The 22,168-nt window shown below is 40.9% G+C and overlaps 3 protein-coding genes across 3 annotated transcripts in view; 2 read left to right on the forward strand and 1 right to left on the reverse strand.

Annotated features, from left to right (window-relative positions):
- The first annotated feature begins 114 nt into the window (after positions 1 to 114).
- Positions 115 to 6,516, forward strand: LOC135495506 (protein arginine N-methyltransferase 5-like). Its single transcript, XM_064784225.1, has 16 exons — positions 115 to 278; positions 635 to 753; positions 932 to 1,017; positions 1,169 to 1,300; positions 1,512 to 1,615; positions 1,795 to 2,008; positions 2,228 to 2,317; positions 2,542 to 2,613; positions 2,930 to 3,007; positions 3,306 to 3,364; positions 3,566 to 3,688; positions 3,885 to 4,060; positions 4,262 to 4,371; positions 4,660 to 4,753; positions 5,044 to 5,222; positions 5,570 to 6,516. Exons 1-16 carry the CDS (start codon positions 181 to 183, stop codon positions 5,720 to 5,722), a joined length of 1,887 nt encoding a protein of 628 aa, XP_064640295.1. The 5' UTR covers positions 115 to 180; the 3' UTR covers positions 5,723 to 6,516.
- A 34-nt stretch (positions 6,517 to 6,550) lies between these two features.
- LOC135495849 (retinol dehydrogenase 12-like) lies at positions 6,551 to 9,561 on the reverse strand. The gene is made up of 7 exons (XM_064784833.1): positions 9,426 to 9,561; positions 8,874 to 8,977; positions 8,553 to 8,711; positions 8,302 to 8,409; positions 7,887 to 8,096; positions 7,562 to 7,757; positions 6,551 to 7,326 (listed from the first exon to the last, which is right to left on the reverse strand). Exons 1-7 carry the CDS (start codon positions 9,518 to 9,520, stop codon positions 7,230 to 7,232), a joined length of 969 nt encoding a protein of 322 aa, XP_064640903.1. The 5' UTR covers positions 9,521 to 9,561; the 3' UTR covers positions 6,551 to 7,229.
- A 2,222-nt stretch (positions 9,562 to 11,783) lies between these two features.
- The window catches only part of LOC135496372 (epithelial splicing regulatory protein 1-like), a 53,170-nt gene continuing 42,785 nt past the window's right edge, over positions 11,784 to 22,168 (forward strand). The window contains exons 1-2 of the mRNA XM_064785661.1: positions 11,784 to 12,206; positions 14,878 to 15,021. Of these exons, the coding sequence (XP_064641731.1) occupies positions 12,078 to 12,206; positions 14,878 to 15,021 (273 nt within the window). The 5' untranslated portion in view covers positions 11,784 to 12,077. The remainder of the gene's footprint in view (positions 12,207 to 14,877; positions 15,022 to 22,168) is intronic.

The raw sequence follows: 22,168 nt of genomic DNA on the forward strand, positions 1-22,168 counted from the left end.
TATAATAAGTTGAGGTTTTAAAAATTTGTTTGGAACATTACTAGAAATGAAAATGGAGGCTGCGTTTGTGGTCAGAGGTTTTCTGTCAGTTCCAGAAGTTTTTGGTGATGGAGATTGTAAAATCACATGTGAATGATTGAAAATTACATTTTGTCCAAATAAAACGTCAAATTGAATGAAATGGCCCAACAAACAACTCAGCAGCGTGCATCTTGTGGTTTAGATTGCCACTTTGCACAAACTGTAAATGAAAGTCTGGAGGAAGTAACGCGTTCTGGGTGAGTTTGTGGGGTGGAAAAGTGCACTACCATGCACTAATGGCATAATGTACAGCATGAGAGTCATGACAGTAGGCCTCACTCTACAGTCGCACAGTACAGGTCCATGCTTTACTGCAAGGAATGTTGTGCTGTATCATGTTTAAAAAAAAACCCAGACAACATGCATTACCTGTCAATTCGGCAGATGTTGAGGGGCTGGCCTTTTACTAGCCAGAAGACCACAACCATGCACTTTTAGCCAGGACCTGCTCAGCTTATTAGGGTGCTTACTTTGTGTTTGGAATGGGTAGACGTGATAACTAGCTCTTCTTAGCCAATCTCATCTGTATCAATTCTGCAACTTTGCTTTTCAGATATCAGTTTGCATGTATGCCAATTGTGAACCCGCGTTTCAAGCGAGAATTCCTGGAGAGTCCTGCCAAAGATCGACCTGGACCATTTACACGGTCGGATTTGATTCTTCCTGGTTCAGGTAATAGGCCTTTTCGAAAAAAGACAAATTAGCGCCAAAACAAATCAAACACGCACACTCGGAACATCTGTCAGTAGATTCGGCTGGAGTAAACCTTTGTCGCCTTGAGGAGAAAATCAATTCGATACCTGCATGCCATTATTTTCACAAATCTGGATGTTCCTCTTGTTTTCTTCAGATTGGTCAAATCTCATTGTTGGCAAACTATCACCATGGTTACAGCTCGACTCCACAAATCCGGCGCTACGAAAAAATTCAGAAATGGTTAGTAGTTGTCCTGTGCCTTTTCTCGGTAAAATGTTTTGACGAAATTGTTATAAATCTTGTACAGATAATAGTTTCCACTGAGTTGTAGAGAAAAAGAAGCCGTTTGAAAGCAACTTGGGTCTATGTTAACTTGTGTTTTTCATTCCAGGCGTTTCACCAGGAGCTCTCCTACATGGGCCACCTCAGTCTGCCAGCCATCATCATGAAGCTGAGGAGTTATAATTGCTCAAACCTTGCACGAAATCTCAATCAACATATCATTGGAGGAACAAATCAGCAGGTCAGTGACGTGTTAACCAGTTCAAGTCACAGTCATTGAATGTGCCTCTGTTGTCCTTTGAACAAATCTTTGTTGTGTCGTCAATTCAATATCCTGTTGTATTGAAAACCCTCCTTAAGAACTCGGGTCGTAATAGCAGCCTTGCTCGATTTTAAATTCTTAGGCTAATTGCATATCAGAAAACCCGAAATAATTAATATTTTTGTGTCAGGTATGGATGAACATTCCGATGAGGTCGCCGCGGGAGAGTGTGGAAGAAATCTTTGATGATGACATGCCCCACAATGAGGAGACGGTCAAAGATACTTGGGAATGGTAAGAAAAGTAGTTCCGCATCCAGCTGTTTGTTTACGTTTGTCAGTGCAGGTACCTGGAGACAAGACTTGTTAATTGCAACAACCTGCAATCAAAATCAAACCGGAATAAGTAGTTTTGAATCCTGATATTCTGTCATATTGTTGCATTAGTTTGATATCCTTACTTTGTTATTTCAGGTGGAATAAATTTCGCACAATCTGTGATTTCAACAGAAAGATAGCTGTTGCTCTAGAGCTAAGTGCCGATCTGATATCTGAGGAACATATCGATCGCTGGTTTGGTGAACCACTCAAAGTTGTCATTCTCCCAACAAATCTGTTCCTGACCAATAAGAAAGGCTATCCTGTTCTCTCAAGAGCTCATCAGTCTTTCTTCAAGAGAGCTTTAAAGGTGGGTGTCTTAATTATTTTGGTGGTGTTTGGTGATCAAGGGACAAGGTTAGAAAATTCTGTAAAAAAAAAAAATGACTGGCCCAAAACAGGTGTCAGAAATTGCAGAAACCGTTCACTTCAGTGTCTGCTGGAAATTCGTGTACTGGTAGTTGAACAACCAACAACATCTTCACATACTATGATTGAAAGTGGTATCCATTTCTTTTCTTCGTTCCAGTTCGATGTACAGATCATTGTGACAGGGGCGTGCCATCATCCAGAGAAGGGAATGAGGTCGTATGTTCAGTACGTTGATCATTTATGGCAGGTAAATATTATGCAGACCTGTTACTACAATGTTACACGGAACAAGACTGGATGAAAACACTGAATGAAATCTTACTGCTACTGTAAACTGTTATTTTCACGATGCTAAAATTTGGTGAACAATTTGGCTATTCCGTGTAGCTTTTCTCCTCTGGCCTTCAACTCTTTGTGCTGTAAATGCATTTATCTTTGTCACAATAACATTTAGAATTGTTTCTGTTTCAGAGTCAGTCACCGTTGGATCCGGTGTCACTGTTTGCTAAAGGATATGAGGACTATTTGCAATGCCCTCTACAGGTGAGTCGGACGGCTGTTGTGAAGAAAATATCAGAAAAAGTCTCTCAAATGTTATCCTCTGGGGCTTCTATAGTTCATGAACATTTAGCGTGTTCGTTTTCTGGCACAGTGCCTGCGTAAGTAAACGCGATAGCCTTCTTTTCAGTACTGGCACCAAATATTGCGCCAGTGAGCAGTCCTCGGAATGGGTTACTTTGACATAAAGTGACTGACTGATGTGATTTTTGAGAAAAGTTGGCAGAAGATCATGTAAATGCCAGTTTGCAGTATAAACTAACTGTGCACCCCTTTAATGTGGACACTAACTCCCTTGCAGCCTCTGATGGACAATCTAGAGTCACAGACATATGAAGTATTTGAGAAGGATCCGGTCAAGTATTCACAATATCAGAAGGTATGTATTGGTTTTTTTCTTGGATTTGTGAAATCTGGTGTCACCCAAGTTGCATCTGGGCAAATCTTGTAAATTCACTTGGTGCAGACAATCAAGTTGTTGGTATGCATTACATCAAAGGTTGAGTTCATTTCTGGTGTTCAGCGAGAATAAAGGCATTCAGCTGTCTGAGTAGTGACATATGCATTACTGTCTTGAAACTTGAAGAGGAGAGAAATCAATTCAAAGGCATGATATTCTGAAAAGTTATTTTTGTGGTCCCCTTAAAATACCTGATTTCAAATGTGTTTGATTGCAGGCTGTGTATCATGCGCTACTTGACAGGATCCCAGAGGAGGAGAAAGCAAGTCAAACATGGTATGTTTAGTCTCCAGGACATAAATGAACATTACTTTTGCTACAAGACCAGCTGCTGCATATCTTCCACTGGTTGAGGTCTATCTGCCCTCTCTTTAACAGATACTCACAAAATCCTTGATACCTGCTATCTTGCAGTAGAATCTTTTTGAGAAAACAGGTGCTTGTGGGTACAGTACAATATACGTTTCCTTCTTGCAGTATTGTGATGGTAGTTGGTGCTGGCCGTGGTCCTCTAGTCACTGCTTCAATAATCGCTGCAAACAAAGCCGGCAGAAAAATCCAGGTTTATGCCGTGGAAAAGAATCCTAACGCTGTGATCACGTAAGTATTTGACTCTTGAGGGATATGGCCTATCTGAGTTTCCTCTTCTTCTGTGCTCTCTCTTATGAGTTTGCTTGCTTATGAAAGTGAATGGCATATAGGTAACTGTCTTTGGCAAGGGTTCTTTTACTTGGCCCGAACTTGGCACCAGGTGCGAGGCACCTTGGTTTCTGACTTTTATCATTATGTGTTGCAGACTTGAGGGTATGCGTGAGGAGGAATGGGGCAACATCGTGACGGTAGTGTCGTGTGACATGCGAGAATGGAAGGCACCCGTCAAAGCTGATATCATGGTCAGTGAGCTGTTGGGTTCGTTTAGTGACAATGAACTGTCGCCCGAATGTTTGGATGGTGCTCAAGATTTCCTCAAAGGTGAGTAGGTGTGAATATAAAACCTGAAAATGGATGAAGCGTGTGTGGACTGTTGCTGTGCAAACCATCAACTGCTCATTCTCTTAAAGATAATCAGTGTTTTGCACTTGGCTGCATGTGTAACCAGCAGTCTAAACATGTCAAACTTATCTACAAATTCTTTTGCATTCACATGTTTAATTTGTGTGTTATTTGTTCCAGAGGATGGGATAGTGATTCCCAGCAAGTACACATCCTACCTTGCACCACTTCAATCGTCCAAACTTTACAACGAAGTGCGTCTTTGTAAGGAACGAGACAAACATTATGAGGTAATGTTGATCTTAGATGCTGTTGTTTGATAGCCTGGGGAATTGCATGTCAGTTCTGAAACAATATAGCAACAGGACATTAGTCCTTAACCGAAACAGTTACATGATTGATTTCTGGCTGGGTCACTTCTGTTTGATCTCTGTGTCCTTGAGCAGGGCACCCAACATCCTTGCTTCTCTCCACGAAGGAAAGTGTATTGGGTCAGTCAGTGGGACCAGTGTCATGCCAACCTTGCATACTGCATCCCAACTGAGTCCTACATGTATGTTCACTCGTCTTGATTTCAGGCTCCGTATGAGACACCATATGTTGTACGACTCCACAACTGCCACTTGATGTCACCACCCAAACCAGTGTTTGAATTCACTCATCCAAAATGGGGTAAGTGCAAATTAATTTCACGATTTCGGCTTTAGACTTAGAGTCGGGCTAAATCCAGTCATCACCATATGTTATCATGAGTAATTAGGTTGAATAGCAGAGCTTGAATGAAAATTATCCTACATTTGGATGATGCATTGCAGTAGATGGCATTATTAAATTTTATGAACAAGCGGGTCCAGGTCTGTAAGTGCTAAAGATACTTGTGTCATTGAAAGCTTGAGGCTTGGTGAGTTGATACTTGTTGATTCCCTGTCATATCTGCTAACATTGAATTCAATCTCTTCCAGGCCAAATCGACAACACACGCTACATTGATTTAGAGTTCCAGATCAAGGAGAATTGTGTCCTTCATGGATTTGCTGGTTACTTTGATACCGTTCTATACAAAGATGTCACGTTGAGTATCGTTCCAGAGACGCATTCCCAGGGCATGTTCAGTTGGTTTCCAATCCTCTTCCCCATCACGGTGAGTAACTTCATCTGCCAGCTTTTCATCAAAAAGTCAATTGTAGTTCTACGTGCGGTACACTTAACTGAGTACATGTGGTGAATGTTGCATCTGAGCACATGTGGCGAATGTTAATTCTGAGCACAAGTGCTGAATTTTGGTTCTGAGCACTTGTGAATGATGGTTATTGTTGTTGAAAACCAAGGAAAGCACATGCTACGCTACACTGGGGTATTCCAGGCCAGTTGAAAGTACATGTACCAAGTAGAACTGGCTGGGCATTGAACCCACATCATTCCGATTACCAGTCAGACACTCTTTAACACTGCCACTGCTCAACTTACTCTTGTCTAATCATTTTCCAGAGACCCATGAAACTTGCAAAGGATGAGAAGTTAGTCGTGCATTTCTGGCGTCTGGTCAACAAGAAGAATGTCTGGTACGAGTGGTGCGTGTCGGAGCCAAGACCATCGCCGATCCACAATCCTAAAGGCCGATCTTATACTATCGGACTATAGAGGACATGATTCACAACCACAATGGACGCTCCTATGCTGAGGTCTGGAGGAGGTGATTGAGACATTAAGAATAAAGTTAGCTGTTGTGGCCTCGTTTCAAGAAACATTGCTTTTTCGGACTTCGGCCATTTTAAGTTCTGATCCAGTAAGGGTGCTCCTGATAGTATCGGCCTGAAGGCGTCAGTGTGGATACGATAACTGTGTTCTGTAGAGCCTATTGAGGTTCATAATAAGCTAGAAAAGATACCAAGTTGTGATTCCATATGATTTTTCTTAAGATAAGAATAAAAAGATAAGGAATCTGATATGATTTCCGTAGTGTCATCTATTTTGTAATCTGTGTCGTTAAAAGTTCACTCTTTTCCTGGGTAACCCTTTTCATCATTTTGTTAAATACAAACCAATTTGATTTAGGTGTGACCCATATTGTGATGCTCTGCTCTAAATCATGAGAGCTTCCTGGTGTGGAAGTTCTGAAGTTATTTTCTGTTGTTGACTATTTGGCGTAATGTTTTGGTTTGCACAAGTCCCATACAAATAGTGTATAGTTGGATCCTTGTAAGAAGATATTTTTTGAATTAATGTGCTGTTGGTCAAGAAAGAGATTCGGTAATTAAAGGTAATCATGTATTTTGTTTCTTTTTTGGTGTTTCACTAAATCATGGCATTTTATAATAAAAGATAGTTGAAAAAAAAATTTGTCGGATTATTCCACAGAGGTGGCATATGGGTCGAACAGCTACAATCACTGAAGCTGGTTCTGGTTCTTTTCATGGCAGGAGAAGGTCTTTTCCAACATAGAATCCTTTCTGCATCGATTTCTATCTTTATGGGGAAAAAATGAAGCTGAATGTATTTCATATAAATTAAATTTATTTACAGCTCAATGTGCAAAATGTCTATCACAGATACATGTACAAGAAACACATTTGCATTCACTGAGCGAGGTAATTGTGTTTGGAAAACAACGGGTAGAAATACAATGCACATGTGATGTACATGTTCAATGTTTCGCAGAGAAGCACACAATTAGTTTCCGAGTGTACATGTATGTACATTTTATGGAATAAGTTTGTGCAATGATACAAGTTCCTTTGATTATAAACTGTGTTAAGATTTCAATTGATGAGAATCTGCTTCTTCTTTGACCTGAAGTACACGAATACTGGATATTTTGATGACCATTTACAAGTTTTGTGCAAATCACCAAAATAAGTCCCACTTCCAAAGTGTCTTTGCTGATTCCCTTTATCTATTGACTATGTGTATCTCATCGAAGGTCTCCCTCACATTCTGCAGTCTCTGCTAGAGCTGCCTCCTCGTCATTTGAGCCTGATAAAGTCTCACACCCCAATGTTTCTTCGCTAATTTCCTCACAAGTGTAATCCTGTTATGGTCACGCTCTCATCCGTACATGCTTCCTTCAATCCCATCATCTACGTACAAGGTCTCCCATCGCAACGTGTCTTGGCTCGTTCCCACGTCATTCTCCCATCTGTCTTCCTTGTCACTTCAGCCCCACTAAAGTCTCGCTCACATCCCACAGGGTCTCGGCAGCATCCTCATCATATGCTTCACCACTACATTTCTTCTCTTTGCAATCGCTGAAAGCCAGAACAGGACACTTATCAACAAGTTTTTTCATCGGTCAAGATTTTCTTGTGTAACTAGGAAATAATTTGACTGGACCATCCTATCACCCAAAGATGAAATGCCTAGCAGCAATGGCTGCAGAGATATACTGTGGAAACTAAACGAACAGATGGCACCCGCATTAACAATACCCCTCTAGCCTTTAGGGCTGAGGGGTAAAACAAGAACTGAATGTCTTGAACCTACCTAAAATACTTTCCCGACACTGTCTCAAGTTCCTCTGCGACACAGCAATATATTGATGTCTGGGCTCCTTGGACAGTAGTCTTCAAGAACAACTGCGAGAAACCAGCAACACCAGGCAACTTGGTTAGCCCGGCATGTCTGCCAAAGTCGCTGTTGATTGTACCGGGATGGAGCGTGTTCGCAGTCACACCAGTACCTGCGGGTAGAAATCAAAATCGACTCAGAATATCCCAGACATTTCCTATGTTTTTAACCAGATATTAGCATTCGCGATATGTTTAGCGTTATTGAGCAATTTCAAATGCATTCACTGGAGCTAACCTACCTTTAAGTCTTTTGGCCAACTCCTTTGTAAAGTATATATTTGCCAACTTGCTGTCCGGGTAAACCTTGAGCCTTTGATAACTCTTTTCATATGCTAAGTCATCGAAGTCAATCTTCCCCCACTTGTGCGCAACTGAGGAGACATTTACAACACGACTTGGGGCACAGGACTTCAATCTGTCCAGGAGCAGGTTGGTTAACAGAAAATGACCTGAAAGTGAGGAGCAAACGGAATCAGTTAAATCTGAAATAATGTTACAATGTCAATAATATATCATTCAGAATTTGATAACTCCACTCTTATAACCCTAGGCTTTGTATCTTGTCTCTTGTAATTTACAAAATGTCTGTCTGCTTGATGTATGTTAGTACAAAAATTGTATCACTTGTCCGTCGTTATATATTTCTTATCTTACCATAGTGGTTTGAGGCCATGGTCAACTCCAGCCCATCCTTTGTGATGACTCTCTCAGGTAACCACCCGCAACCAGCATTGTTTAACAGGATATCTAATCTGTCTTCCTCTGGAACAAATTTATGGCGCATTTAGTTAGGATCCGCAATGTTGACATTCTCAAAATACAGCAGCCACACTTTTATTCTTTTCATTCTTTAGGCATGTTCATGTATTCTGGGCTAAATGTACCAACATGCCCCATTTACAAACCTTTAAGAAACTTCTCCACAAATTTTCTAACAGACGTTAGTGACGAGAGGTCAACCTCCATGACCTTGACATTCCTGCCATTGTCGAGTCTCGAGATGATATCGTCTGCTGCCTCGCGGCCTTTGTTGACATTCCGACATGCTAGGATCACCCTGGCACCTGAAGTGGAATTGAAGTGGAAATCAGTCAAAGACCTTGAGATGTCAGAACTTTGCAGGGGGAGGGGTTCTTTAGGTTCACAGCTGTGATAATGGACATCACTGCTCGTCAACTGCTACATTCTAACAGAGGAATATCAGCTCTTATGCAAGACAAACAAACCTCTTTTCGCCAAATCTTCAGCAGCAATCTTTCCAATGCCTGTGTTGGCTCCAGTCACCACCACTGTTTCCCCATCAAGCCTTGCTTTACTTTGACACATCGGACTGAAATTAAACAGAACAGTCATTACTGAAGGCCCTAGGGTTATATATGTAGCCAGCACATCAGGCAGTAAAGTCCTGCTATAAGACCCACACCACTTCATAGGCCTTCATCAATAAGAAAGTAGCTATCCACACATTGGACAATGAATATTTAAAAGTTTTCGGAGCTACTGCAGAATACCCGGGACACTCTGTGCTAAATGATAGGAATGTGTACATTATGTACAGAGGGACAGAGTGTACATAATGTACAGAGCTACTACTGTCCCGGCTATTCTGTAGGCCTAGTTAGGCCAAGTTTTCAAATGTGAGCCCCTATAAGGGCAAACTGGCTTTATTTTGCATCATTGATCATGTCAATGTGATTGGGACACCCTGTATACTAAAGTTGGAACTTGGAAATATATCACGATATGGTCCTCAAAAGACTTTTGAATAAAACTCCTACCTGGAGAATTTCATGTAGAGCACCACACCAAGAAAGACTACGATGCCCAAAAGTAAAATTGAGAAAACAACCCCAGCGATCTCGAGAAAAGTCATTTTTAATTGACCAGGATATGAGAAATGTCAGAAATAGTGGAATATACTGTTTATTCAGTACCTCAAACACTCACTTGGTGGAGTGGCTACAAATATTATACCTAGATGTAGTCAAAAAGAATTTATGGTCATTTTTGAACACCATCACAAAGCCTAAGTCAATTGACATGTAATATGCATGTTTCTATTGTCTTTGGAGTCTAGTATGTTGATATGAGACACGAAGTTATTGAAGATGTTGAATTGGTACAACGCTTCAACGTAGGCCAATAACTTTTTGGCGGGAAGATTTGAAATTCCCGCTCATAGCGTTTTCGCGCAAATTTGTCATCTGCCCAAAGTAAAGGCTTAGTAAGGATAAGGAACACCTGTACTAAAATTATTTTCAACGTCCTTGGTGAAATTAATCTATTATACGCCTGTGTTGGTCTACACACCTAAGTCAGTAGAGCCGGCGTTCAAATGTCAGTCTTTCCTAACTGTCATCTCCATCATTTCAATCCGGCGCTGCGAAGGATTATCGGGATGAGTGTAGAGTCAATCTACCTCAAGCAGTGGTCTCGAGTGCCTAACTATAAACATGATGGTTGGTAATAAAAGTATTGGAAATATAATTTAGGCTGGAACGCTTGCCCGGAATACAAATGTAGGACCCTATATTCGAGCAGCGGGTAAAAGCGCGCATCGTATTCTCAAGATGTTCAGAAACTTTGAAACCTTCAATTCAGTAATGCGACTGGCAAAGTAACTGGGTATTGGCGCCAATACTTAAGTACCCTTCACAGATCCTAGTCCAGAGTGCTGTTCAAAATAAAAATCGCCAGCCTGGCTTTAATTTATCGTGGCGTTATCGTTATCGTTCCCTTAAGTTTCGTCGAGGCGTTGTATAAACATCGATGTTTAAGTTGGTTACTCTTTTGAACAATCTGGCCAAAATGATAGCCATATTTACCCCACGGTTTGGTTGGATTCCAAGCTGGTGGTCAATGCCTAATGATCCCTGTAATAGTTTGGTGTCCCGTGAAGTCAAGAAGACACGGATGACGAAAGTGCGTTGACAGCTTGTCATGATTAGACCTATACCTTCGCGCGGGCTGTCGCAATTCGGGCTACACGGGCAATTAAACCTTTAAATTCAAATTGGAAGGCCCCTGGGATCCCCAGAGATCCGTATGTGCGTGGTGGGATGGAAAGAGCGTCGCTCTATAGTTCTAAAGTTTTCTAATTCGGCTAAAAACTGTTCATGACTTTGTTAGTTATGGGCATTGGGTAAACGTTTTTCGGTATATTCATCAGCTGCTCGATAGTTTTACAAAAATATCCAAAAGGTAATAATTTTGAGGATTGGCATTGTATAAAAATGTGTGTTTCGATAGAATTTGGGTAGACGGCGCGAGTGTACTTGAATGTATCTCGAATCCTTTATTGAATTTTTCGAGCACAGATCACACTTTCTGATACAGTTAAAATTGTTCCTAATAACTGTGTTGTTAGCAGTTTGTTTCCGAAGATGAGTTTATGCCCGTGAATCAACACCCCGGCCACACCGACGGGGAGAGAGGTGCCCGGTCCCTGGGCGCGGTCCGCTCTGACAGCGGGAGACGCCGACTGATTGCTCCTTTGATCGTTGGCCGGTCTCCACGCGGAGGTGATAATGAGTTTGATTGGGGTTCCAAGTGCTGACCCATCCCCTAGACAGATGAATGTCTCAACAGGACGGGACCAATCCATTCATCTTGGAATGGTGATAATTTTGTTTGTACACAGGCGTTATCTTGTCCCGGGCGAGTAAGGACTAGCAGAACAATATTTAAAATCGCACTTTTTTATACTGCTGCAAGTGATAATTTAACGCATTTTTCAGTTTCTTAAACATGGTAAAGAAAACAGAGATTGGACGATACGTACAGTCTCATTTAACTAATGAAATACAAAACTTCACTGCTTTGGTCGCACTCGCTTAGAGCTCTGCATCTGACTTGATGGGAGAAAATGACAAATTTCCTGGGCGCACCCGTCTGTCGCCTGCTTCCTGAAGGATTTACGGAACCGGATTTACATATTGTTTTTAATGTAAAAAAGGGAAGCAGGGATTATGCAGCATAGAAAACATTCCCGCCAAAATGATTTTATATTGTGTCGATAATCTGTGTTAAGCTGGCCGTCCAATTATGTCACGTGGTGACCTGGGCAAGTCTCTGAGATAATCGTTGGCCTAATGACACAACGAGGTATGCCATTAAAACCATTCCAAACCTAGATCACTGGAGAGAAGAGTCGCTTACTTGTCTTTTTTGTATCGAAATCGCATCCTTGATTGGGTCCACAGCTGTTCACGGTCGAGTAAACTGGGTTGAGCACCGCGCAAGCGTACTCGCCCCTATCGCCACGTTTGAATGGGTGGACTATCGAGTGTCGCTGAATACAAAAGCCACTTCATCTGTGTACACCACATGGCGAACGAATAAAACTGTGGTGCTTGCACTCTGAATAGTTAGTGTGTAGAAAGGGAGCGAAGTGGTAACACGGAGTATACTTGTTGGATTAATTAGCCAAAATGATGGGACCATCGTATTTAGTGGTCCTCTTCCAAGCTACTGGAGGAAAGAGTGGTGAGGACTTAGGTAGTGATGAGGAACAAATATGTTTATTTGTTTACTTGCTTTACGATGTCACTAATAATAAGGTAAGTTTTCCCTTGATTTCCATCAACAGACTTCTTGTTTGTTATCACTCATTTCTTTCCAAAGATCAGATCATTCTATATACACATCATGCCTTACAAAGCTTCTGTCGTCATCAATCTTCGCATCCTACATGTCTTAAACTTATTATCACCATTTTTCACTGAGCAAGCGATCAAACTCCTTTCGAAAAGATCATATGCCAATCAACTTAACCAGCTACTTTCAAATATCACATTCTGTGGGTTATATATTCGACCTTACATATGTTTTATCAAAATTGCCCCTTATGGCTTTTCTTTAGATTCATCTTCCAATTTCAGTGCTTTAACCTTGTTTCTTTTACCAATAGTCAAATAACATTGACCATTGCTGAACATTGATCTCACTCTTTGCCCGTAACTACATGTATTCCAATGTACTCAAAACTGGACATACACAACCGGACGTACACTTTGCGATCTTCTTATCTTATTGTCACTAAGCAAAAGGACACTTCAGTGCCTTACCTATGCCACAATCATATAACATTATCAACGTATTCAACAGGTATTTAGCTTTTGAAACGAATTTGAACCATATGGAGAACGCGGTTTCATCCTTTCCAAAAGACAACGTTTCATTTTCATGACTTCTCAGTGAAATCTTCACAAATAAATTAATTTGATTCGATGATTTTTAGAATACATGTACCTCTTTATGGCTTTAATTAGTCAACTGCAGTACACAAAACATGAAAAATGAAGCACGTACGTGTATTTTTTTCATTTGTGATGTACCATTCCACGTGGACATACATACCATATGGAACAGAATCGAATGCAGTCGTACATTTACCAATAAGGAATCAAAAGCAACATACAAACCACTTGTTGCTGCTGAGATTACATGACTGTATACCCTTTAAGTTTTGGTGTACTGTGGCCGGAGACAGAAACTGTTGAACTTGATTTTGAATAAGATCCATCGTGTTGTCCCTTTTAAGCATTGCCGTTGTCATATTGCCCCACTTTGCCCCTGCAATAATCCTAACATTGGGTTTGTTTTGGTTAGGACAGTAGGCCTGAAAAAACTTGTCTTAGTGCCTAGCACTATATTTTTATAAGGAATCAAGGCTTTTCAAGTTTGAGGTTATACAGTAGGGCATTCCATATCAACACAGACCTCTACTATTAATGGGTCCTCAGTTTCGTCTCAAAATAAACATTCCACATGACTGACTTGGGAGGGACACACATTGTAAGGTCTCCCTATTCAGAAACTGTGTGATACCTTTGGCTGTGCATGGGGCGAGAGCTGAGCCAGGGCAGGTCACCCGGGTCGATAATCTTTGACACAATGCTCATTCGGGTTGGTTATTGTTAAATCTGAACCATGTTTCGGGAGAATAGCAAAGTATAAACTATTGACTATTCGCTGTTTCATTTTCTCTCTAAGTCATTTAGTAATGCTCTTGTTGAAAGGGTAACCACTTTTTCATCAGAAAACAGTCATCAGTTGCACAGTCCTGCTTTTTCCAAACACACTTGTATTGCATACAACAGAGCACTGCCGATACCAAGATATACATTGTATAGACAATTCCACAAAATGACTTGCCCCATCGACAAAATAGAACTTAATTACACTTTATGGCATATAAATATCATGACGGATGTCATTTGCGAATTGCATGTAGAATTGGCGAATGTAAAGGTGATCGCGGCGAATACTACAGTATTACATTGTGGCTTGTTGACCCATATATCTTCTTGTTGGGATTGCACCCCGTACTCTTGATAGCAAACACGTTACTCTATCGTAATACAAACAGACGAGATAAAAGGAGGTGACGCTTTTCTCTTATGTCATTGGTCACTTTTGTTTGAGGTAGCTCAGAAGAGTGTTTGTCAAAGCGACAATAACCAAATACTCTAAAAATAAAATTTCGAACAGTGTAAAAAGCTTTTAAATTGCCCAAATACTCAAAAGTAAAAAACTCATTTCATTTTATTGTTGATCGATCTCAATAATCAACATGCAACTTAGGCTTTGTCGTTCCAGACTGTAGGTCTTGATATCTTTGTATGTGGGTGTTTTCTCCTTGCTTATCTATCTTCCCAAGGCTAAGATATCCCTGCTTAAGCCTTTGGAGTATGATCTTTCATCGCATTATAGCTTTTATTGCTTGACAATACGAAAATCTGTAGGTTTACTCTAAAACACGTGGTGTGAGCCCCAAGATCGCGAGGGGCCTTTGGTTAAGTCTTATGAGATTACTCCACTGCTTAATCAGGGATTAAACGCAAAGTACGTTAGGGGACAGTGTTGAGATCTTATGTGATGCACGCAGCGGCTTTCAGGTTCATTGTTATACAAGCCTATTGAAGTATTTTCAAAAGTTTTGAAGAAATCTCGTGAAGGACACCACTAGAGAAGCGCTGTATCCGTATAAATCACTGCAGTTAAACCCGAAATCCCACAATATATTATGAGAATTTGGAATTAGGAATAATTTGTGGTGGGAATGTAGAGATCTACAGAATTTCTTTCTTGAAAATACATCATCATCAGTACATTGTTGGTGTTCGTGAGTTGTATCGAATATCTCTTTTATCTCAATATTTTCTCTACTTTTCTTTTCTCCAATCGAATTTCAATAAATGAAACGTCATCTCCGTCGTCTGCTTGCAGGTTGTTGCTGTCCAAACTCATTATGTCCGCCCAACAACAGACGATCTCTCCGAACCGGTGCTGACAGATGAATGTAAACTGGAGACGGGGTTGAGTGAAGAAGCAGTCAGGAATGCACAGCCTCTAGAGCACGTCTTGGACGAGGTAGGCGTCATCATCTTCATCGTCTTAGAATTTTATGTTTCCAAATTAAGCAGGTTTTCAGAGATTATCAACATCAGGCACATCAGTGACTATTTCCATCATGACGACAACAACAACAATCAGAACTCTTCCCTTTGAAGGAGATTGGGAGGCTATAATGTTGAATAACCTCCTCCGATTGGTCGCTTTACCGTCAGTAACTGTATTGGAAAAATGATATCTGCCTCCTCTGATTGGTTAATTGCAGTCACAGACTCGGAGATAAGATTTCGGGCTATATGATTGCACTAGGGAAACACAGCAAATGATTTGTGTCAACATTTATTAGCCCATTGCTTTGATGAGGCATCGTCTGATGCATTTATTGAAAAGCATGTCGCAAGGGACTTGAACAGACCAACATTCGCCTGCAACACATCAAAACAAAATACAGAAGAGAGTATACTACTGCATGGTGGCGCCCGCATTTTTGTAATCACTCGACAGGGTTCCATCTCGCTAAATGCACCACCATGTTTGACCCTCTCACCATACATTTGTTTGGCTATGTGGGTAATCATCACCCATTATATTCGGCCACACTCATTGTCCAAGGCATTAGCTTCATGGGCTATGAATCATGCATGTTAGCACATGCAAATGTACCTGTTGCCCATCATGGGTGATTTCGAAAACCCGCGGTAGGAAGTGGTGGCATGCTTCATTGGAAGTGGGACTGTCTATGGCCCCCAATGTCACAAGGCATACAGGGCAGCATGGGAAACAGCTTAAATTGACAGTTAAGGCATTGCATTCAGGATGTAACCCAACAAAAGGTGCTTTGACATTCTCTTCTGCTTAACTTACAACGAGAGTAAACGTGCTCAAGATTGGTTTCTTGACCCCTTTCTTAGCTGCACAAGACTGACGATGTTGGCATTTATACCATATTTTACAAGCTGTTCCCAAATGTCAACGCTGTAGTCATTCCTCTTAACGCACTTCTGATTTAATCTCGGGGTCTGAGGAATTCCATAAGCAAGTGACCCTCCTACAAAAAGAAGCGCGAAGCACGCTGAGCCGTCTTACAATCACAAGGCAGTGGGCCAAAGGACAACTACAAACAGAAGAGGACTTTTGTCCATTTAATCATTATTTATTCTATGGATCATCCTTGGGTCAAAATGTTTTGGTTTTGGATATGAATGTTGTAGAAAAGTGTTGTGCGTAAAATTTGGAGGGGCCTTTACACTTCTCCTGGTGGGGTGTGCCATGTTTGGCCACAATGGTAATACATGAAGTCAGTATGGGGCTTCGCTTTTAATACGTTTTAGCTGACGACTGACTGTGCCAACCACTTCAGAAGAACCTGCTTTTCCTGACTAAATAATGAAGGACTGGTCAATCTTGCAACTACATACACGAACTCAAAATTGCCTGTGTCAATGTGCCCTAGTTGCAAAATATTTTTCACCTATTTCTAAAACAAACACAGCTAAAGTGTTTTCAATTGAAATATGGACTGCCCTTGATAAGCCATATTTACCTGCCATCAAATAAAAGTTCTAAGATTGACAAACACTTATTCTGGTACAGTAGAATGAGCACGTTACAGTTTCTTAATCAAGACCTGACAAATGTAAGTCGTCGTCCCTCTTGCTCTTGCTCTACTCTCTCTCGAAGTGTCCAGAAACCAGACCAAAGCACTTTGTACTGACCAGCAAACATGCCAAAGAGGAAAAAAAACCCCGATTATTCCCTTCGACCATCAGCTGAAGGGGAACTTTGCGGACTTGCTCTTTTTATAGTCTTACACAGAGAAAATGGACTTCTGCGAAGGCGACTGTGTCAAAACAAAGTGTAGATCTGTGCAATGCCACCTCCATCATGAGTGCTCCAATTGCAAAAACTCTGAAAAACTTGCGCAGATTCTATAAAACCTTTTCAGTGGCCGAAGATTCCTATCCAAATTCAATATCTTTTTCTTTCTTCGCCCACTATAACCAGAGTTCCATCCCGTACATAAAAGATCTTCTTTTATAAGACTAACAAAAACACCTGATGAACCTGATGTGATCAGAAGTTGACCTTCCATGCTCTGAATATTTGGCCTGCTAGATTGTAAGGATGTCGATGTCGTGAGTATCAATGCTTGCATGATTTAGACCATTATAACGGCGGTCAATAGCCCAAGCAACTTCACGAATTCTAAGGCTGATAGCTCCAGTCTCTTGTCCCATTATCACGGCGATATGGCCCAGGTCGCCGCCATTTCTGAAGGTCCCATTCTCAGAAGGCAGCGTTGCGTGTTTGTCACTGTAAATAATGGAGACACCTTCATAATTTCTCTATCCTGATGAGATATGACCAGGTTGCCATGCATGCACTTGCCTTCTTGACGTTTGCGGTCAACCTTGACCCAGTGTTATTATATTCCAAACAATATACAACAATCCATTCAAAACACTGGATTTGATTCTGAGGTACGAGATTATCGTCTGGTCCAGTGAACATCATCGTTTGCTGCGACATCTTGATTGAAGAGATGCCAGGAGATCTCTACAAATGACTGTGACAAAATGAAAGGAATTCGGCGGAAGATAATATCAAAAAGATTATAGGATCTTTTTCAATTTTGCCAAATCTCACGCATGCGCACTTCATATAATATTATTCTCCCCTTACGGTTGTGAAAATTTCACCTGTGCGTGCACATCCTCGTGCTCCATTCCAAATTGCGAAGAATGTCAATAGAAAAGTCCGTCAGAAACGGCGATGAAATTGAATAATGCATTATTGGTGACAATTTCGATGAAACATCTCTCATGCGTGACTGAGTTACATCAGATAAGAAGACAACTTGATGGAAAGGCGAACTGGTTTTCATTCGCATCCATAGAAAATGAAACAATTCTGTTGACGACGGTTAAATTGAATGATGGCGTGATAAAAATTTGATGAACTTGGCGCAGTAACACATTGCAGTAGTCACGCTGACAGAAGCACCAAGATATAAGGTATCGAATGGTGTTCTATAGGATGCGACTGTCCTAGTGAAGGTTCTATGCAATTGCAATCAGAAGAAGCTGCCTACTTCGACTCTGATTCAAGTCGAAAAAAGGATAATAAACACTTTGACGGCATCAAAGAAGGACACAAGCAATATCATTCCTTCTGGGATACCCTGTACCCATGGCTGTACCTGGAACATCTCTTGACTGAGAATCCCAGCATCATATAAAAGTATAAAAGTTACAAAACAATTCCTCCATCCTCCCAGTGTCATCTGACTAGACAGATTACGAATGCCTGTGACATCCGAAACATCCCAGTAACAGTGAGCCATTACTTCTTTATTGCTTTCTCCGTTTAATGTACTCTAGATTTCTCACAAATGTATAGAATATCGCAAAGGTTCCTTTCCAATGGGAAATACCATTGTAGTTTCCGGGGTCATTCATATGAAAGGATAACATGTTGATGGTATTCGCTATACCAAGTCATGAAAAACTCTGCGTTCGTGAAAAAACCTTTTGATGCGTGTTCGAGTTTATGGTAGTTTTCTTATTGTGAGGTGGTTCCTTTGTTCGTTTGTCAACCCTGGCTTGTGTCACGGTCGACTGATTTCCTTATTATACTACATGTGGTAGAGAGGTCTGGAAGAAAATCATATTTTAGTCGACGAGTATTCCAACTGCTAGAAAAAGTCGATGATAACTCTTCCTACAGACTAACTTCGTGGCAAAAGGCAGATGGCACAGGCCAAGTTTTGAAAATAACGACTGTGAATGTTGTTTGAAGCCTACATGTAACTTGGTTAATAAACTTGGAATCCAACGAGTGCCACCGAATATGGAGCTCGGCTTATTCACAGAAGGAAGGACTCACTCGCCAGTCATCAACCACGATGACACGCATTTGTTTAGGTGGGCAGTGCATGTTCGCCCTGGAATACGACCTAGACAAATTCAAAAGTTCCATAACATACGGTAACATACCGTGATAAATTATCCCCCGTCATTTCGAGTCATTTGCTTCAAGTGCACATTCATGGCGAAATAATGATGTGCAATGAAACCTTTGGTCCATGAACTAAACATTTCCACCCTGATACACAAACATTCTTTCTTTTCATAAATGACTCGCAGGAGTCGCCTCAACTCGTCTTCAAATTGTCTTTCCATTCAGAGACCTCGCCCTGGAAAGTAATTTCTTTGTTTCGGATCGGTGGAGCTGAACCACACTAATGCTTCGGAACTTTGGCTATCTTACCCGTGAATAGCTAACGATTAACTTTGAGGTACATTCTGGGTGCCTTACAAGGTGCGCCATTGAGTTCGTACCCTGGTTCGTACCATGGGCTATTTCACCAAAACCTTATAGTGGCTGGTTGGTTTCGTATAGAGAATGTAGAATTCACAGAAGCCAATCTCGCTATAAAACCAATATTCATAGAATCGTATGTGCACTTCTCTCAGTGTCCATATGATGTCGTCATTACAAACACCTGTCTCCTTTTCCAATTGGCTAGTTGCATCCTATGTGTGCCGATAGGCCTTGTACAGTAGGTATACACAGGAAAACGTACATGAGGTAAAGTCGATGGTAGAGTATTTGAATATTGGCGAAGACCGAGGACTGAAGAAACACACCAGATAGTACACATTTCCCGCTAACATTTATTTACGATACCACTCTGACATTAATTGGCATCTCTTTTTGTTGACGATTCATATCATCATATACGCTGAAACAAAACATGTTATCCTTTATTTGCGTTGATGTGGTGTCGACAAGGGAAGCTGACCTAGAAACAAATAACATAATTTGACAACGAGAGTAATTGGTTATTAGCGTACACAGAGTTTATGTACGTTTTACCAATGTGGAAATATGAATGCATCTCTTCAATTTCGTCGCTCTCGTGTCCAGTAAATTGCAAATTACGGCCGGAATACGGGAAATAGTCCATGAACTGATCCGTATGTCCCGACAAGTTACATATCGGGTTAATGCAACCTGTCGTGTTATAGAACTATTTTTTATACTATAGACTGCTTGTGAACTATTGTACAACGTGCCAAGCAGGCGTCAGTATGTTGTCAGTTCAGCTTTAAAAGGACGCCACCAATATGTTTGTCAAATATCATGTACATATCGTACAATATCGTAAAAAATATCATTATCTTGTGCGAAGTTGTCATATGTTGGTGTTCAATTCAATATGTCATTATCACCTGAAGATAAGCTTTGTTTATAATACAGTGGCGTCATGAGAAAGCGACACCCGTCGAAGCTCCATGTCCTCGCGTTAACGCGCGACTGACATGCCTTTCCCAGAAGGCAATCGCGATAGACACGATATGAAGCAATATCTTTGAACGGTTTCTACAAATACAAGGAAAGGAAGGATAAATTACCTGTGGAATGTACAGATAAAATACTTATATACACGTGGCTGTCAAAGATTGTGCCATCTATGTGCAAATAAAACCATGGGAAATCGAATGTGGCCAGAAATCTCTATCAGCTACAGCAAATTTACCCAATGACGTTGGCAAAGGCAGACGATTTCCGCCAATGTCGCGGTTCTCTCAAAGTTGTACTCGCTCTTTCGCCACCTGACCAAGAGCAAACAGAAATATCCCGGGTGTAATTCTCGCCCAAGGAGAGATTTGTGATTTGCTTGGCAGTGTCTATTTGTGATTGAGATAATTCCTCACCATGAATTGATAATGTCCTGGTTATATTTGAAAATGCGAAATGGCCTTCGGTTATGGAGACACTAGTATGTTGGCGGTGGTCGCGGGGTTTCAGTCATGAACTCATCAGGGATTTATAGTATTGCTTAGCTTTGATGGAACTGTTGAGTCGAGAGCCTTTGGTTACTCTAGTATGCCATTCCAGTTTTCATGGTCACTTTAAAGTTCAAGGTCATTCCTAGGTCAACCCATCGAGGCTGATCTTGACCCACACCGACAAGAGATGACGGGTAGTCATGAATGAACATGTCCTAGTATCTTTCTAGAACGGATGACCCAGTTGTCTATTTGGTCTTTCATAACACCCATTTGTTCTGGTGACGTAAGATGAAAATTGCCCCAATACTCTCCAGGTTAGAATTATGTAGTTAAACACTGGATTGAAAGTTGTCATGAATGCTGATGTCAAATACGGTGCAATTTTAAACCAACACAATATACATTCATAGTCAACAGCATCATAAACATTGATATTTACAGTGTAGTTAATTGCAAGTTGTAATCATTGTGAATTATCGTCTCCTCTCAGTATAACTGACTATCATTCGCATTGTCATACATTAGGGTCAAATATTTAGTGTTTATTCCAGGCCAATTTCTTTCCTTCTATAAACGATATTTTAATTTTAATAATTGTAATGATATGCCGACAACGCTTAGCAAATATCGGGTACTGTATTAAACTAGAGTCCGGTCCGGATAATATAATCTCCATCCTGGCAAGGCGCGTCTATTTGATTTGGTAACCAATAACCCATGATGGACGCAGCCCCTGGGACCAGTGAAAAACGCGTCCAGATATTCCAAGGTTATGGATACCATGGTTTCGTGATGTAAGGCATAAACCATAGATCGTGCTCATGGAATCTCAGATGTGTCTCATATGATGTAGCCGGGATGACGTAAAACACAAATTGACCAGTAGTAAATAACCTAGATGAAGTCGAATGTTCTTGCCGTTATCTTGGCCCAACTGATTCCATATCGGCTTCATAGTCGACTCGGCTGAGTATGAGAAATATGGTATCCCAGCTACGAAGCTTTATGTAGGTGGGAGATGCTAACTTCGCCCTGTTAGCAGACAGGTGAATAAAATAGTTTGCTGAACTATTTTTATGTCAATGCACTTTTTGTAATCCTAGTTCCTTAGACAATCAATTAGATCTCAGAGTTGAAATTCAGATCTCGTGACACATCTTGTCATTGATTCAATCGATTGTCGTCTGCGATTCCCGTTTGTTTACATTTCCTCCTCATGTAGATTCTCTGGATTAACTTGATAACATCCGACACGGAATTACTGATGGTACAAGCCTTGTCTCTCGAAGTTGACAGTTGTTCAATATTGTTCGTCTTCCAAACGTGCAGTATATTCTTCCCGTGTTACCACATCTGAGGAAGCTGGG

This window comes from Lineus longissimus, chromosome 11, assembly GCF_910592395.1.
Source record: "Lineus longissimus chromosome 11, tnLinLong1.2, whole genome shotgun sequence".
NCBI lineage: Eukaryota > Metazoa > Nemertea > Pilidiophora > Heteronemertea > Lineidae > Lineus > Lineus longissimus.